Source organism: Thermobia domestica, chromosome 1 (genome assembly GCF_964235325.1).
Source record: "Thermobia domestica chromosome 1, izTheDome1.hap1.1, whole genome shotgun sequence".
Taxonomy (NCBI): Eukaryota; Metazoa; Arthropoda; class Insecta; order Zygentoma; family Lepismatidae; genus Thermobia; species Thermobia domestica.
Window position 1 is genome coordinate 305,346,255 of NC_137454.1, and position 18,100 is coordinate 305,364,354.

General features: G+C 35.6%; 1 protein-coding gene across 7 annotated transcripts in view; it reads right to left on the reverse strand.

Annotated features, from left to right (window-relative positions):
* osa (trithorax group protein osa) overlaps positions 1 to 18,100 on the reverse strand; it is a 253,832-nt gene that overhangs the window by 130,010 nt on the left and 105,722 nt on the right. For 6 of the 7 annotated variants that reach the window (XM_081727104.1, XM_081727113.1, XM_081727117.1 and 3 more), the window contains exon 3: positions 1,458 to 1,802. In XM_081727104.1, the coding sequence (XP_081583230.1) occupies positions 1,458 to 1,802 (345 nt within the window). The remainder of the gene's footprint in view (positions 1 to 1,457; positions 1,803 to 18,100) is intronic. The other variant, XM_081727127.1, reaches the window with a different exon arrangement.

Sequence of the window (18,100 nt, forward strand, 5' to 3'; positions counted from 1 at the left end):
CCTGGTCGTATAGTGGAGCAATTCAATCTCGGTGCAAGCCAAAAACCAATTTCCCCAAACCCTCCGATTCCATTGTCCACCATCAATCGAGTTATTACCCAGGTTAAAAGACATCGCAAGAAAAGTAGGAGTGAACGGTCTTGCCAACTAGCCCAAAGCAACCACAGCTAAGGGCGACCAAAAGTATGTGCAACCACATCCCAACTGCAATGATGCATACGTAAGAGACTATCTGAAAGTTAATCGAATTTCAGCTGTTAGATATCTGTCTTAACTAAACTATCACGGGAGATCTGCAAGACGTAAACCCTTGTTTATCAAGTTAATATTGCTAAGAGGAAACAATGGGCAACCAACATGGTGCGGTACGATATAACTTTTGGTGCTAAGTAATTTTCTCTGATGATTCCAGATTTTCCCAATTTTCATCTCGTGGCCGCACATAGGTCTAGAGAAAACCACTCCAAGAAATACACTTAGACCGTTAACAACCATCGTTCAAATATGCATGGAAGTTCCGAATTACTGAAATGTGGACATTTCGCAAAGGGTTCTGCCACCGATATTTTGCACTGGGTTGCTTTCAAAAACAACAACTGTGTTATGGGAGATGGCGACCCATGTCATGCTCCTAGAACACCCAAACCTGTCAGACAAAAAAGCCATGTGTTAGTCCCTGGATATGAACCCAATTGAACATGCCTGGAAATCAAGGAACTCACTCATTCCATGTCTTCAAGCAAAAGGTCGCTCAACAATATATTAATCTGTATCTTTTGGTTTCTGCATTAGGTGAGTGCAGTTCAATAAAGGGAAAAGTTTATTACAGGTGATCAACGGAAATAATGACAGCTACAATGGACCTTCAGATCACGAAGTTAATCCGGTCTAGCCACAGAAACCCAGTACTGTATGTATTTAGTATTAAGTTTTTGAACATAGCACTGACAAAGAATGTTTTTGACAGACACCCGAAAGCACTACTAAAGCCCATAGGATTATCGCTGGGTACAAACAACTACTATATTTCTCTTTGTGATGATATGCCGATTAAATCTTAACACACAGCATACGGACACTCGAGTGACATTTGTGCTTACACTCATAGTATATCAAATACTTTAGAATGACTTTAAGAAGCTGGTGATAAAACGAAACGTTCGCGAATACATTTAAGTTATATTACGATAATCGAAGACAGGAAGAAATTACAATGGTCGTTTAGTGGTTGCTTTCGAACTTAAGAAATGGTCAGAATTATATATTTACGAAAAAATATCATGTATGAACACCTACAGAAGATTCTGCTAGTACATATTTCGCCACCCATTTTCAGTATTATGGTTATATTGTTTTCTTGTTATTAATTGGCAAGAACACAGCAAAGACGTGATGATTGAGAAAAACCTTCATTCACAATCAAATCTTAATACTTATAATACTTAAGTTATACTCACCTGCTGATTCTGTTGTTGTTGTTGCTGCTGCTGCTGTTGCTGTTGTTGTTGCTGCTGCTGCTGCTGTTGTGACTGATTCTGAGGTTGCTGCGTTTGTGGCGTTGGTTGCGAGCCAGATGATGGTGGCGGTGGTTGCGGTTGTTGCTGTTGTTGAGAGGGCTGTTGCTGAGACTGCTGCTGCTGCTGTTGTTGTTGCTGCTGCTGCTGTTGCTGCTGTTGTTGTTGTTGTTGTTGCAGCTGCTGTTGCTGTTGTTGGCTCCATGATGTCGCTAATCTCTGTTCGCCATACGGCGCACCAATATGTTGGCTGGATGGGGCTCCTTGTTGTCCATACGGAGAACTTAACTGTAAATAAATTGAGCATAATTAATTTAAAATCAATATTTCTTTTTAAGAAGTCATGCGATATGTACATTACTGATTCCACTTACGGACTAAATTAAAACTATCCATATTTAAAAACAATTTTACCTAGGGAGCACAAATATATCATCAAACGTGTGGAAATAGTGACAGGTGCCTCTTTACTCGATAATTAGCGCATTTTTGTACCAATTTTTTAATTCGAAAATCCAACTGCGACTATTACACGAGAAAACCTGCCATTCAAACAATTTCGAATTTTGAGACATACAGCATTGTGTCAACATAAAATGGAGGATTAAGTAGGTTGCTTGATCTCTGTTGACAGATGGGTCATAATGTTACGTGTCAGTGAACAGAAAACTTCTTTTGCATGGATTCGCGCAAGATAAACAATGTCGAAGAAAGTCTCGTTCATAAAGACGGAAATCCCGTAGACTGCGACTTTTATGCGGGGATTTCTTTGGCGAATGTTTTTACTTCAATCTTAAGGTGCGACTATTACGCGAGTAAACACGGTAACATGCAACTTTGCATTATACGTTCCTGAACAGAATATAAATAATCTGGCGCATTCCTCTTTAAGCTGAACGAAACAAGCTTAGTGTATGACGTTCTAGCTAGTACTCTTTACATAAACAGACCTTTGCGCAGGCCAAGATGATTGTAAGATAAAATAAAGCCTAATAATGTAAATTCCAATTAAATACTTTACCACAGTTTAAGAGCTAATTCTGATATTTCGTCTCTTGTGGTGCTCAACCTTAATTTCGCAAGACACATAGCAACTGATTAATATGGGTGTGGCTTACATAGTACTGTTACTTTATTATTTGTAAAACGGAAGTAAAGAAACATGGTCCTCTTACATATCCTTTAAGTAGAATAGCTCGCAAGCGAATAATGCTGTTTCCACCAACAGTGCCTAATGTTTTTGTTTGTTCGACTCCAGGCCTTCTGAGCTTGTATTGGATAACATAGTGTACTCTCTCAACACTCCATTAATTGTTAGTCTACAGAGGACAAATACAAACATTTCATTTCGTTAAGAACCATACTTGGATGTGAGGAAAATTAGAAATAAAATGATAAACTTACAATGCTGGCAATTAAAGAACATTTTATTCAAATATTAAAACACAAATGTTTAATGAACAATACAAAAAAGTTTCCCTTTTTTCTTAAGAGAAACTACATACGCAACTTGGTCATCACTGATTTATAGCATTACACTCCTTAGGATCTTCCTTGAGATCGTAAAGACGTCTTAAAAAATAGTCAAAATTAGGGGCAAAATTTATTACACATGCCGCCTTCCCTTATGCAATTGCAAGAGCCGACACAACTCTGAGGACCGGGAATTACGCATTGATTCATCACGGAAACACTCTCGAAGCAGGTAGCTTCAGTTCCTTATACCTTCTTTGTTATACTGAAAGTTATACAACTCTCCAGGTGATACTCCAGAAAGTGAATTATTTTAAAATTTTAGGATAGTTGCTAGGACAGCAATCTGAAGATACAAAGACTCTACGCTTTTTGTGCGAATGGGGCAGTCTAACTCTTCCAGAACACTGGGAGAGAAAAGAATGTGCTACCAAGACCATCCTCACCAATGTTTGGGTTAGCTATTCCTTTTGTTTAATCATACTTCAAATCTGAAAATCGTGCCCAACAATTTTAAGCATTTCTCGTCCAAACAAATGAGTTTATCTCACGTCCTACATGCATGAGAAAATATGTAAGCAAGTTAGCAATGCAAGTATTAATAATGAAACGATGTCTATTTTACCTATATAAGAGTAAAATCCGTCTGTTTAACAGTAAGTATTCCAATAGTACAATTTGTTACTTTTTTATATAATAAAAAACTTATACCCAGTAATAAGGACTAAAGGTTCAAATTAAACGTTAGAAAGCAAAATATGAAAATATTTAGAGTTGCCTTTACTTTCTTTTATAACTTATCATTACTAATTCATAACTAAGAAAGGAAGATTCTTGGATATTGTTTTTGGGATGAAGCAAGAGAGTTCCGAAATACCTGGAAATTTCGAAAATACTGACACTGGACACAGACTACTCAGAAAAAAAGAATCAGTTTAAAATTGAAACTGATTCATCTACAGAACGTAACGAATATCTACAGTTTGAAGAGACTTAAAATTCCTAGACTGTACTAAGCGGCAGCAGTACTGAGAATTACATATATTCAATCCAACGGTAGTGATTGGCTATAGAAAGATACTATGATTCTCATATTGAAAGTAGAATTTCGAGATAATCTTCTAGTATACTATCCTTTGCGGCAATTATGATACAGCCCTCCTCGCTTATCTAGTGACTAGCGCGTGTCACTTTGATATGAGTGATCTTCATTTCAAAATAATTCACTTTCATTGATCATCCGTCTTGTTTAGTCTAAAGCAATGGTTCCCAACCTATCACAACCCCCCCTTTTTTTATCACATCCTCTTGCCAGTGACCCCCTTATAATTTCTGTTTTGTAATAAGCTTGTGTGGAATTTCTAATATACCTATTGCGGAGATCTCTCACGATATTCATCTATTTCTATAACAGTAGAATTCATTTGTTGTGTATAGTGGATACAGTAACTTCCCTAAAAGCGAATTAGTGATGAGCACAGGAGTCTTGGTCTTGCAGTTTTTGCAAGAGTCTTGCATGCAAAACCAAGACCAGGGCCAGGAATCCCGATGCAAGACCAAGACCATACCTGCAAGACCGAGACCAAGACTCTTGCACACGTACCGGCAGTACTTAATTTTTTTATATAGAATGTAAAAAAGAAGGGGATGGATTTCTTGGCTTCAGTAAAAATGCTACTGGAGTGAATGTGTTCCCAGTAGTTTATGCAATTCGTGAGAGTCGATCTGCCCCTGTAGCATATAGCTCAGATGTCGTTTTCTGAATTGGTTGTTCACGTTTTCTGTAGACATTGCTCGTTTTCAAGCCCCACAGATGTCATATTGCACCATCTGAGCTTTTTGGTGGACCAATACCGTGTGCGTGGATTTTCTCGGCGTTTTTCCGTTTCCTCCTACTTTCTTCATTCCACCATTTCAGGCATTTCTCATAATCGCCGTCTCCCTTTGCCTTAGTGCATAATCGTGGGACGTTAAACTAGATACTTCATTTAATTTCAAAGCATATCATGTGTTCTTTTTCCAAAACTAAACAGAAATGTAGTATTGAACATCGGTAATTCCGTACACCACACGTGTCAACTATATGGGTATGGCCTTGGCTCCGAGACTCAAGCATCCGTTAGAATTTTTTAATGTGTGCTCATAAAATTAATATCGAAGTAATGTTTTCAAGACATTGACAAAAACTTAGTGTATGTGACTGCAAGGTTGATTTCATGGGCAGATTCTTATGCGTTGAATAATTGTTCATCAATATAACTTTTATCCTCCTTAGGTATAAGGCACATCGAGGATTGAGCGATATAACATTATAAGCCTAAAAATTGAAAGTGACTATATTTGTGACTCCTAATCTCTTGAACCACCCACCGATCTCGATCAAATTTTCAACATAGATGACGTTTAGGCCTGTGTTATAATCATTTCACTTTGACGATAAAACTTAGGGGAGGGGAGAAGGGGAAGTTATAACATTATAAATAAAACTTAATAACTCTTGAACCAAACGACCAATCTCGATTAAATTTTTAACATAAATAAGGTTCAAGCCTAGAATGTTATTTGTCAGTTCACTTTGACGGAGCAACGTAGGGGAAAAGGGGCGGAGATGTACAGAAGTAAATATAAATAAAAATAAAAGTTACTAAGTTTGTGACTTAATAACTGCTGAACCATCCAACCGATCTCAATCAAATTTTTGAGATGTATGAGGTTCGGAACTGGAAAGTTTTTTAGAGTTTCACTTTGATGGTAGAACCTAGGGGAGGAGGAGGGGAGGAATATATATAACTTAACTCTTGAAACACCAGACCGATCTCGATCAAATTTTCAACGACCAACAAGTTCAGGCCTGTAACAATTTTTATCATTTTACTTTGACGGAGCAACGTAGAAGAGGGGGAGAAGGGATATATATGTATGTATGTAAAAAAAAAATGAAAATATAAGTGACTGTCTTTGTGACTTCATCACTCTTGAACCAGCCGAACGATCTCAATCAAGTTTTCAACATATATATGAGGTTCGGACTTGGGTTGGTTTCTATATCACTTTGACGGTGCAGCTTACGGGAGGGAAAGGGGAGAGTTATTTAAAAATAATCGAAAATGACCGATATTAAATTGGAATCTATAGTTCTGGAAGTCGCTGATATAAACAGTGACACTTCCGATGCTGTTTAAATCCAAATTCAGCATGTAGCTTGGCGGAGGGGAGGGAAGATATACAAAAATGATCGAAAATGACGAATATTAGTGTCGAATCCATAGTTCTCGAGGTCGTTGAGTTAATACTGACACCTTCGATACCATTTACGACCAAATTCAGTCCCGTAACTTGGGGGAGGGGGATACATAATAATGATCAATAATGACCAAATATTAGTGTCAAAGCCATAGTTTTCGGCGTCGCTAAGGTGAACAGTAATACTTCCGATCTCGGTTAAATGTAAATTCAGCACCGCAACTTCGGGGAGCGGAAGGAAGGAGGAGATATAAAAATTATCAAAAATATCATCAATATCGAACTCATGATTTTCGAGGTCATTGAGATGAACAATGACACTTCCGATGCCGTGCCTCGTAACATGGGGGAGGAGATATATAACTTTATTGAAAATTACCGATATTAGTGCCGAATCCATGGTTTTCGGGGTCTCTGAAAGGAACAGTGACACTTCTGATGCCGTTAAATCCAAATTCAGCACCACAACTTGGGGAGAGGAGGGGAGAGAAATATAAAAATAATAGAAAATGACCGATATCAGAGAGCGCTTTAGTAATAGTAAAAAGCGATAGAAAATGACCGATATCAGAGAGCGCTTTAGTAATAGTAAAAAGCGACTGACTAACGAAATAATATTATTTTAAGTTTAACGCAACGAACTGGGTAATTGATGCTAGTAATCCATATTCACAAGTGAGACTTCAAGTAACTTGGATGCCGTAATTTTGTATTTCTAATACAGGTCAAAGGTATTTATATTAACTGTGTTTATACAAAAGACATATAGTTGAATCGTTTTCAGTTTTCACTCAAATTATTCTAAAATATTAAAAGGTTGGATTATAATCATTATTATTTTAATTTTCTCTCTAACTTTTTTTTATCAATATTGGTGAACATATTATCATCATCATAATCATCATAGCTATTCTGATATTATTGGCAGGTTACTTGCTGCAATTGAGAAGCTTCGACGTACGGTGGTCCTCAGCTAGTCTCTTCGTCTTGACGTAGCAATTTTCTGTTAATACCTTCCTTCAACTACAGTCTCCTTCGCTCTATCCCTCTATTTCCATTCACTATACCCTCTAGCACGTCCCTGATAATACAGTTCCTCCTCAGTCAATATCCCAAACAATTCCTCTTCCTCCTCTTAACAATATCTACAATTCTTCTTTTTCCCCTACTGCTATTTCTAACACTTCATTCGTTTTCCGTTCAACACAGCTAATTCTATCTTTTTTTTTTCCATGCCCATGTTTCGAAAGCCTGCAATTTTTTCATCGTTTTTGCGTAATGTCAATGTTTCTGCCCCACAGAGTACATATTGGAATCAGTAAAGAAAATTTCAATATTTAATTGGAAGTTAAATACAAGGATTAGTTAATCGTGGTTGAAAAGAAAAACTTGACGCCTTCAGAGTGTAAAAAATAATTTTGCAATTCATGGTATTTCAATAATCTATGCCGTCATGATTTTTTTTTTCTTGCGTCTCAGGGGTAGCCTCCCCAGTTTGAGTTCTGGATCTGTTTATATATATATATATATATATATATATATATATATATATATATATATATATATATATATATATAAACGTTGTGATTTATCTTATAAGTAGTGAAGCGTAGGCACATTAAAAAAATTAAAGACCATCATCTATGTGGTACACTATCATCATATTTAAAAGAAGGTAAAACTATATTGCATTTAGAAACATACCTTGTATTTCCGTTACTATTGGCGCATTGTAGTTTATTATCCCTTCTATCCAGAGTAAAATTTACCTATGAAAAGCATAAGAAATGCAAGACTTGCAAGAAGACTCTTGCAAGCAAGACCAAGACCAAGACCAAGACTGGGTGTGCAAGACCAAGATCAAGACCACCCCGGTCTTGGTCTTGGTCTTGCATTTGCTCATCACTAAAGCGAATGGATTAAAACCAAATTTGGTCAGTTCATTCATATTACAAATATCGAATCCGTTCCAAAATGGAAGCCGTTTGAAAGTTTTAAAACTTCGTAACTCCCTTAATTTGGGTCATATGAAGAAAAAAAATAAAGTGATTTCTAATTTTGGTTAAAACACTTGGACAGCTGTTAAAATAAAAGTTATGGAATATTTTAATTTTCAAGAGGCCACAGAGTTACCTCATATTGTGGTGGATTTGGTACATTGTTGTGTATGTGTTCAGTATCACCAAAAACTACTAAAAGCAACTTGTTTACATTTAAATTTAGGAAACAAATAAAATCCCACACCAAAAATATACCTTCACTGTGGCCAGCTTGCTGGAAAAAATATCATTTGACTACACATACTGTACGTGCATAATTCTGCAAAGAACAACAAAGGTTCCTAAACAAAAGCAACACCTTTTATTGCCGACAGAATAATTTGTCCATTGTTGATTTACCAACAAACGCAACGTAGCTATTGAGGATTAGTGTTTCCAATTTTAATTGTATTTCAATATGCAGCTTTTGTTGCATCTGTATTATTCTAGTAGGCCTATTTCAATATGCAGGTTTCATAACTTTCATATCGTACCTCATTCATTTAAATTGATTTTTAAACAACTCTGCGCCTGTTGAATTTTTTTTTTTGTTCTTAACAATATGTATAAAAATAAAAATATGCTTATCAAAACAAATTTTTCAAAATAATATTTAAAAATATTTTCCTGTATTAGGTTCTAATTATATTTGTATCTTCCCCTTATCTTCGCGATCGCCAGGTTGAGAAACCCTGGTCTAAAGGGTATAGCCGTGGGATTGTAAACTACTTTTTAATTTCATTTGAATTAAGCTACTAGGAGACACAATGGTTAGTTTTTTCGAAGTAATTTAAATTACGAAACTAAAATTTGTATTTGCACTTGCTCCCAGAGTGATCTTCATTCATTTTAACGCTATTGTAACTAAAATTAATGTCAAATATTTTTTTTTTTTGTTTAACAAAATATTGAATAAACTAGTGATGGGCACAAAAACCGGTTTTTCGGTTTTCGATTTTTAGAAAAACCTCTTCGGTTTTTCGCCGGACCCGGTTTTCTTCAAAACCGGTTCCGTTTTTTTTAATTTGATCTATTTCTGACCAGAATAGTGTTTCGTTGTTCTCCGGAAACCGATTCCGTTTCCACAGAAGTAGTTTTATGTGCTTTCCAAAAGTTTTCACCGAAACCACGGTGAAAACAGAACCGGTTTTGACGAAAACTAAAACCGGTTTTGGGGAAAACCGACCCGGTTTCGCTGAAAAACCGGACCGGTTTTGGAGAAAACCGTTTCGGTTTTTTTAGAAACCGGTTTCCGGTTTTTACAAAAACCGGTTTTGCCTATCAATAGAATTAACCCAATCTTCTATATGTAACATACTTGTGAATGATATGTTTCTCGTTGCCTCCTAAAAAGCAGCCTGAAATGGTCAGAAGGAAAAAACAAGTAATGAACACAATGCCAGATGCAACTATTCCTTCTTCGTGGCTACGTCTGATAGAATAAACTGAACTCTGTGGCGTACAGCCCTTGCAGGACTATAACCGTCTCAATTGTGCACGTTAAAATGAATAGTAACAGGTAGCTTCCAATGAAACTATTTCTGGCTTTCTAAGTTGGAATTCGCCAGTTATTTACGTAGGTCCCCTATTCATTCGTGCTCGAACCCCGATAAATCAAACCCGAATCACATGCACCCATGGACCGTGGACTAACCCTTTCACATACAAGGAACTAGTTCCTAATAGTATATATAGCAAAAGTGCATGCAATACATGAAAATAAGTTTCTCTTTGTTTCTTTGATTTTCGATGCACATATTCAATGTGTCGTTGAGTATAGCTTACTTAACTAATTAAGAACATGCATCTGATTATTAACAGTGGAAAGGAATATAGACAAGATTACGTAAAAACCTATTTAGTCTGATATAAATTACCTTTATGTATGAGGAATCTTGCAGTTTTGCAAGGATTAACTTCAGAGTAATTAAATAACATGACAAAATTATGCATCCCTAATTTTTTTCTGGAAACTTTCAAGTATAAATTTATTATATTTGATTAAAGACTTCGCAAGATTGGATGCAAGTTTTACAGACTTCGATGGCAGACAAATAAATACTCAAAAATGCACTGACGAAGAAATGGAAACAAAGTGATATCAACTCTTTTACGAGATGAATGACGTATAACTGAGAAATTTATCGAATTACAACCATTAAAATAAAATGTAGAATTTTACATTTTGATCAATTTTTTATTGTTGACCCCGTTTCTCTCTTATTCTACAGATGTTTAGGGTAGCAGTGATCTCTCTTGGCACGCCTCCATAATTACATGGGAGGTTCGTGCCCTAAGAATAATTACAATGTGCTCTTACTACTCCCCTCTTCCCGCTGAATGAAAAGCGGTCGGAGGCAGGCAGTCAAGTGAACACATACAAATATATCGTGCAACAACTGCCTAAGAGACAAGATGCCAGGTGGAGTTGGGTTTATCTTCCACCATAAGAGGAAAAAGGCAGTTTTGTATGTGTGTGCGCGCGTTTCTGTGTGTGATTGGGAAGAAAACTATCCAACACGAGGTTATTGTCCACTGACCCTCAATCACAAGGCGTTTTGCAGGGTTGCCACGAACACAGTGATCTTCTAATATCAATTAGTCCGTAAGTCAATACATTTCCTTCACGTTTTTTAAAGTATATTTAAAAAAAGAAAAGAAAAGAACTGTATTAGCTTTCGAAATTTCCATTCTGATATGTTTTAAAAACACTTTATCCGCTATATATAGGAACTACCATAAACTTTTAAGTATCATATTATTAAGCATATATTAGAAAAACAATAGCAGTGCATTGCCAAGATAAAACCTGGGTTCTCATTCACGTCAGAGCATTTAAAATTAAACATTATACAGTCAATATGCAAGTATTTCAAAAATGAACCAGCATCTGTAAGTTTATAGTAATAGCATTTCTGTGATTTCATTATTTTTATCAAGTTTACTTTCTCTGTTCAATTGACTACACGCCTCATGTTTCTTGGACCGTTTCCATAGAATAAATAGTTCAAACTTTTATTGAAATTACTATTTCGATATTCACTAGGCAGAGCCAGAATCTTAGTTGGGATGAAATAGCCGAACTACAAAAACTTCTAAGATTTTGAGCTATCCTTATTCCGCTCTTTCACTCTATTCCGCACACGAGATGTTAGATCACTGGGAAAAGAAAACGTTCGATTACATTCAGATTTATTATTTCTTATTTCATATTCATTAGAAGAATTATTCAAATTTATCTTTACTATTCAAATTGACTTTCAGCCACATTCATAATACAACTAACTGAAAACACGTTTCTATATATGGAGATAATTAGATGAGAATTCTGTTTGGAAGAAGTTCTATATTCTTCATTTAAAAAAAAAAAAAAAAAAAAAAAAACGGTTTTTAGAACGGACGGAAAGCTAATTCCAACAGACGAGAATTTAAGATGGAAAATTTCCGTTCTTTTACTACGAAGAATGCACTTTCTTCAGTCCGACTATACATCGTATATAAAAATTATATATGGTGGGACACTACAAATAACTTACAAGAAACTAAAAGGAAATCTTTATATCGACATGCTTAAATTACGAGAAACACATTGCCACACAAACCAATTCTTATTTGTGGTCAGCTCAAAAATAATTATTTATTTCCTGGGTTGGACTTCACAAAACTCACTTGCAAGGACCGTACAAAAATCTACTGGAGGCACCATGGCCTAATTCCCGAGAGTTATCATTTCTGGTATGAGAAGACTGTGATTTGGTTTGATTGAGACTATATGATTCGGTAGTGGACATCTGCCTGAGTATTCTATGTTCTCTCGTCCCCCACCCGTAATGTCTTCATCTTACCCTGTCTTTCCGATTTATTCATTTGAATTTTTCATCCGTCTCCTGTAGCCTCCAGAGCTTAGCTGCGGAACATTCAACTAACTATTTCATACTTCAGCAAGTCAGTTTCGTTTTACACTGTGAAACTGCAGTCGATTTTCAAACGGTTAAAATCCAATAATCACAATGGAAGTAACAAATCTACCACTGACGGTTTCAACAGAAAGATAAATGCAGAGACATACTCTTGGGGTTACATCCATATTTAAAAAAACAAACAAACTAACTAACTCTCGCTATCTCTGGTAGTTTTCTTGCTCAATGGAAACCAATACTGAAACCAGAAATGGTAGAAACGTTGAATTCATTACAATAAATAAATAAGTTCTTACTATCTCTTATCAATCTGCCTTTATGGAATCCAATACTAATTGAAATCGGAAGGGATACATTTCTGCCACTTCTGATTTCAATATCGAGACAAGGACAGAAAGTTTTCTATATATTAAAAAAAAAAAAAAAAAAAACCGCTAACTCTTACGGTTTTCGCTCTGATGTCTTTGGATAGAGACAGATGGACAAAGAAAATCGTTCTACAAAATTTCTCATACTAAGGCTACAATACTTGGAAGTCTTAAAAACCTATTCCTTCTGGTGAAAATTTCTTTTGAAATGTTTCGACTGACTACTAGTAGAAGAAGAAATATGCGTATTACTTAAGATACAATTTTTATGTTAAAGAAAATTAATAATGGTTCATCCAATCATACGGCAGTGGAACCAGGAAGCATAGAAAGACACTACAAAAGATCCTTCAAAAAAAAAAGTAGTTTGATTAATTTTTTTAGATTTTCGAGTTATCTAGTGTGACAGAAAATCTCTATGGGCACTGTCTAAAAATGTAGTTTCTCAATGAGTATTTATTAAAACAGAAAGAAAAACTTTTGACAAACCAATATCTTTTTTGAGGTATATCTTCTCTTTAAGCCAATGAGTGATTGTACCCAACGATCATGCTCCGAAGTTAAGGTGAATGGTGATAAAGATTACGAATGAAACTATGGAATGAAGAAATTGAGAGGAAACGCGAGAACCCCCGAGGAAACCCAAGCATAAACCGAGGAAACGTCTACGTGAGGCGGGCTATGATCGAACCAGAGATCCCACGTATCAGAGGTGAGCGCTCTATCACTGAGCTTCGCGGCCCCATATCTGAGTATCGATGTTACATAAAATCCAAGAATTGAGATACCGAAGCGAGCAATTTTGACAACAGCATACTATAATTTTTCCTTCATGATAGAAGGGTTCTTTTTTATCTCCTAAAAACCCGATGTTTTCTTTTAGGTGGATCTTTGGTTCTAAATAACAAACAGCAATCTACTACGGACTAGACACCATATTACTAACGACTGGAAATAGAAATGACGACGGAAATCATATGTGCACTTCGACATTTTATAATGCATTTCGACATTTTTACTACTTAAAAAGTGCTTCAATGAGCAGAAGGGCTTTCAAAATACAAGACTCCTCATTTCTTTTCGGAAATCACATAACTAACAAAAACATTGAGCTTCAGCAGTACTTCCTTTTTTGTCCTACTGTTTCAAGCTATGGAGTAAAGAGTTCATAAATGGGATATATGCATAATTATTTCAAAGCATTAGTCCAAAAACATTCTTTTGCTGTCCTCTGTTCTCTTGTTTTTCACTGAAATGGCAAAAGAATGTAGTGTTCGGTTTATAACGTTTAAAAATGTTATTTGTTCGTCTCGAAGAGGTCATTCTGCATGCAAACACGTATAAATACGTTACGTTAACATGGGGCCAGAAACGTTGGTTCTACGGATCTGGTAAATACTTTGTCAATATTGTTTCTTTGAATTCTTAAAAACTAAATTAGCAGCCTCTTTTCAAGGGATCATGTACTAAACATTCCCAAATCGTCGAATGAAATACATTTTCTTACTTTAAAAACTTAAAGCATACATTTTTACACTATATATATTATAATGATTCTTAACTGCTTATGTGGAAGAAAGGTAATGACACTGAAACTGCTTATTTATATTAAATAAAATTAATTTCTTAAACATCTCTGGCACCACTACCAATATGACTAAATTAAACAACATATTAAAAATAGTTCATCAATCTTCACACTAGGCATTTGTAGAACACAGTAATGAGAGGGAAAATTCACTAATAGACATTACAAAGTCTGAGCCAAGTATTTACGAAATTAACTGTTTAATTTTAAATAAGCAGGCTAAACAAGTATTCAATAGGAAAAGAGGACTGCTAACATTAAGAAACGTGTCGTTGGACGTTCGAAAACGACTTATTAAGACTCTGGTATGGAGCGTAGCGTTTTACGGATCAGAGATGTGAACACTGAGAAAAGCTGAAATATCCAAGCTGAAAGCATTTCAAATGTGGTGTTGGCGGAGAATGCTGCGCATATCATCACTGAAAGGAAAAGGAATGAAGACCTACTAAAGGAAGCTAATGAAGGACGATAATAGATGAATCATGAAGATAATAGGAAAAAGAAGAAATAGCATGCTTGGCCATCTTATTCGGCACTCCGATTGGATCACCGTGTTGACATAGGGAAAGGCAGAAGGAAAACCAGGAAGAGGAAGATCAAGGATAAAATACCTAGGTATAGTTACAAAGAAGGGGCCTTATCAAAATATGAAAAAGCTCTTCCAAGGGGAAGAAAACTTTTAAACTTTTCATATTGCTCACCAACAGGGTTGGCAAAAACAATGTTTTTTTAAAGTTTTTTGTTTAAACTTTTTTTGTTTAAACATTTTTTTGTTTAAATAATTTGCTCTATGTATTTATATCACATATGGACAGAAATAAGTTTGTTTCGCCTTGGAGTTATTAAGCAACAACTGGGTTATGCTGGAAGAGGTCACATAAGCTTAAAGCGGAATCCAAATAGTTTCTCGGCTTACATCCGAGAGAAATTGTCCTCCATTTGAACTCGAAACCGGGACTAATTGGCCACAAATGCGATACGTCTGCCGACTCACTCACGAAGGACTCCTGACAATTATATTAACAAGCATGTAAAGATCAGTATATTTATTGAAGAAAGGACGGGTCAGAACTTACAGAAAGAGTGGAGAAACTTTATTAAGATCAATAAAGAAGAAGAATAGAAAAGGAACTAAAAAGATTAATGACGAGGAAGAAGGAGTCATCTATAGGGTGTGGTGTGAGGACTGCGATATGTCATATATAGGAGAGACAGGAAAGAGAATGAAAGAAAGGATAAAACAACATGATGTTAGGAGGAAGATACCAATGCCATATACAAACATGTTAAGGAGACGAATCACGGAATTAATTGGGATAAGACGGAAGTATTGGAGATGGAGAAAAGAATGATAATAAGGAAGTGGAAAGACGCAGATTGGATAAAGAATGTAGGAAGAGATAAACTGATGAACTGGACAGGGGGCTTACCTATTAATAAATTATGGCAAGGAAGTTTGAATAGCATAGAGAAAAAGAAAAAAGAAAAGACCCTTATAAGAACCAAAAATGAAGGAACATGATTAGTTGGAAAGTGAAAACGAAGACTTATGGGATTGGCTGAAGGCCTCAGTAAATAGGAAGAAAATAATAATAATAATAATAAAATAAAATATAAATAAATAAATAAATAAAAATAAAAAAGTACAACAATAACTATACATATGTCTGTTAAAAGAACTTAAACTTTTTCATAATAATGACTATATATATGACGGTTAAATAATTTGAACTTTGTCATAACAATATTTATATATGTGTCTGTATTTTCATTTATTTTCGATAGTGTCCGAAGAAGGATATGCTAGATATCCGAAACAGTTACAAATTATAAGTATTGGATATCCGAAACAGTTACCATTATACTACAAGTGAAAATAAGTACAGTAGAAGTGAAAGTACAGTAGAACTAATTTAGTCCAAGTTAGTTCCCTACGACTTTTATTAGCCCAAGTTAACCCGGGAACGGTCGACAGGTGAGTGCAGCGCTCACCCTGGTTTATATTTTCGTTTCAAAGCCGCCCTAGTGGGGTCACAGACTTGAGGCGCCGTCTAGCTGTCTCTTGATGTGTCTTGTGTGTGAGAGTCAAGTGTAACCTTTTCATTCTCTTTTGTTGGAGTAGTACTGGCCTTATAAATGTGACTATGCGTATTTTATGAGCGTCACGCTCACCTGTCGACCGACGGCGTGAGTGATTTTTCCGAGATCATGGGCAACAAGAAGGAGCAGATTCAACTACGGCTTGCGAAAAACAGAAGAAAACGGTACATGCTGCCTGTCAAGTGCCAATCTGTGGGAAATACACTGTCAGCATCTTCTGTAAGTGTAATGGGTGACATCAGTACAGTGATGAGACATGGAGTAGAACAGCGTCTTATTGAAATACCTACTGTATGTATCAAGAGACATAAGTAGTTTATAATAATATATTTAGGTATAATTGGGCATAAATGCGCATAAATTGCCATTATATATCTTTAATTTCATTAGAAATTTCCAACTCAAAATATAAATAGTATGAACATATGCAGAGCATATACTGAAAACTCGCTCTAATTATGTAAATATTTTTTTTAGAAAATGTAATCCTTATGTGACAATGACAATAAAAATGTTATTCTATGCGACAATGATAATCAACTAATTGTATTGTTTATGGGATAACAGAAATTGATTTTAAAAAAAACTTTGGTAATAAAAATAGATATAACTTGTAATAAGGAATGCTTTATATAAACGCATTATAATTTTATTTGCGATTTTTTATTATTATTATTAATAATAATAATAATACATCAGAAAATGTCAACATATAGAAATGTGTTCAAAATGAATTCCATATAAAGTCATAAACAGCTATAGAAACGATTATATTGTAAGTGAGCGCCGCACTCACCTGTCGACCGCTCGCGTCAGAAATCCACACTCGACCGACGACTTAATTTGCCTACAAGTGAAAAGTGAACAGAGATACGTATTATTTGAGTCCACTTTGGCTCTGACCCATTTATCATAAATAGTGCTTTTTCTGGTGCTTTATCTTACCTGTTGGTGACCCTTGGTACTATTTGACTACATATGCCATGCATGCGTAGATGTAGAAATGTCCATGTAAAAGGGGACAAAAGATTTAACTACCCTATTCTTTTTACGCGGTTTTCAATATTAAAACGCCGTTTTCTCCATAATGCAGTTTTGTGACATTCCTCCTTTATTCCCCTTACTCTTCAAATGTATAATCATCAAGATTTTACGAACACACACTTTTACGAACATTTTTCGTTTTTTGGTTTAAACCAGTCAACCCTGCTCACGAACCTATAGTTGAGAAGTGAAAGAAGAATTTTAAATATTCCATCTTTTATGGACATAGTCGACTTTCTCTTCCACTTATAACGAATCCGAAATCTTCGAGTTTTACGTCCCACACTTATGCCGGGTGGGCTAAAGGAGACGGTGATGATGAGAAATGAATGAAGAAAGTGGGAGGAAACGGGAAAATCCCGAGAAAATCCGAGCACATGGTGTTTGTCCACCACAAAGTTTACATGGCGAGAACTGGAACCTAACTAGGGACCCCACGCACCAGAGATGAACACTCTACCACTGAGCCACCACGGCTCCCATATGACGAATCAGGAAAAAAGGTAATATATATTCCCGAATCTACACACCATAAGCCTTTAAAAAAGATATAATTGATTTCCACAGAACAATCAGAGATTTCTTTTTATGTCAGCAAACTCACTGTCGGTAAAGTGCTTCTTAAACATTTTTAATGTCTCAGAACTAGGCATTTTGGGACCACTGTTTTATCTTTTATATACGCTCTTGAATATAAAGCATATATTTCTGAAATTTTCTGTATGTGAATTGAATATTTATTAGAGTCCATATATATGTTTGTATCACAGAAAAGCACACACATGAAATGCATAAGCTTGAAAACGTACAC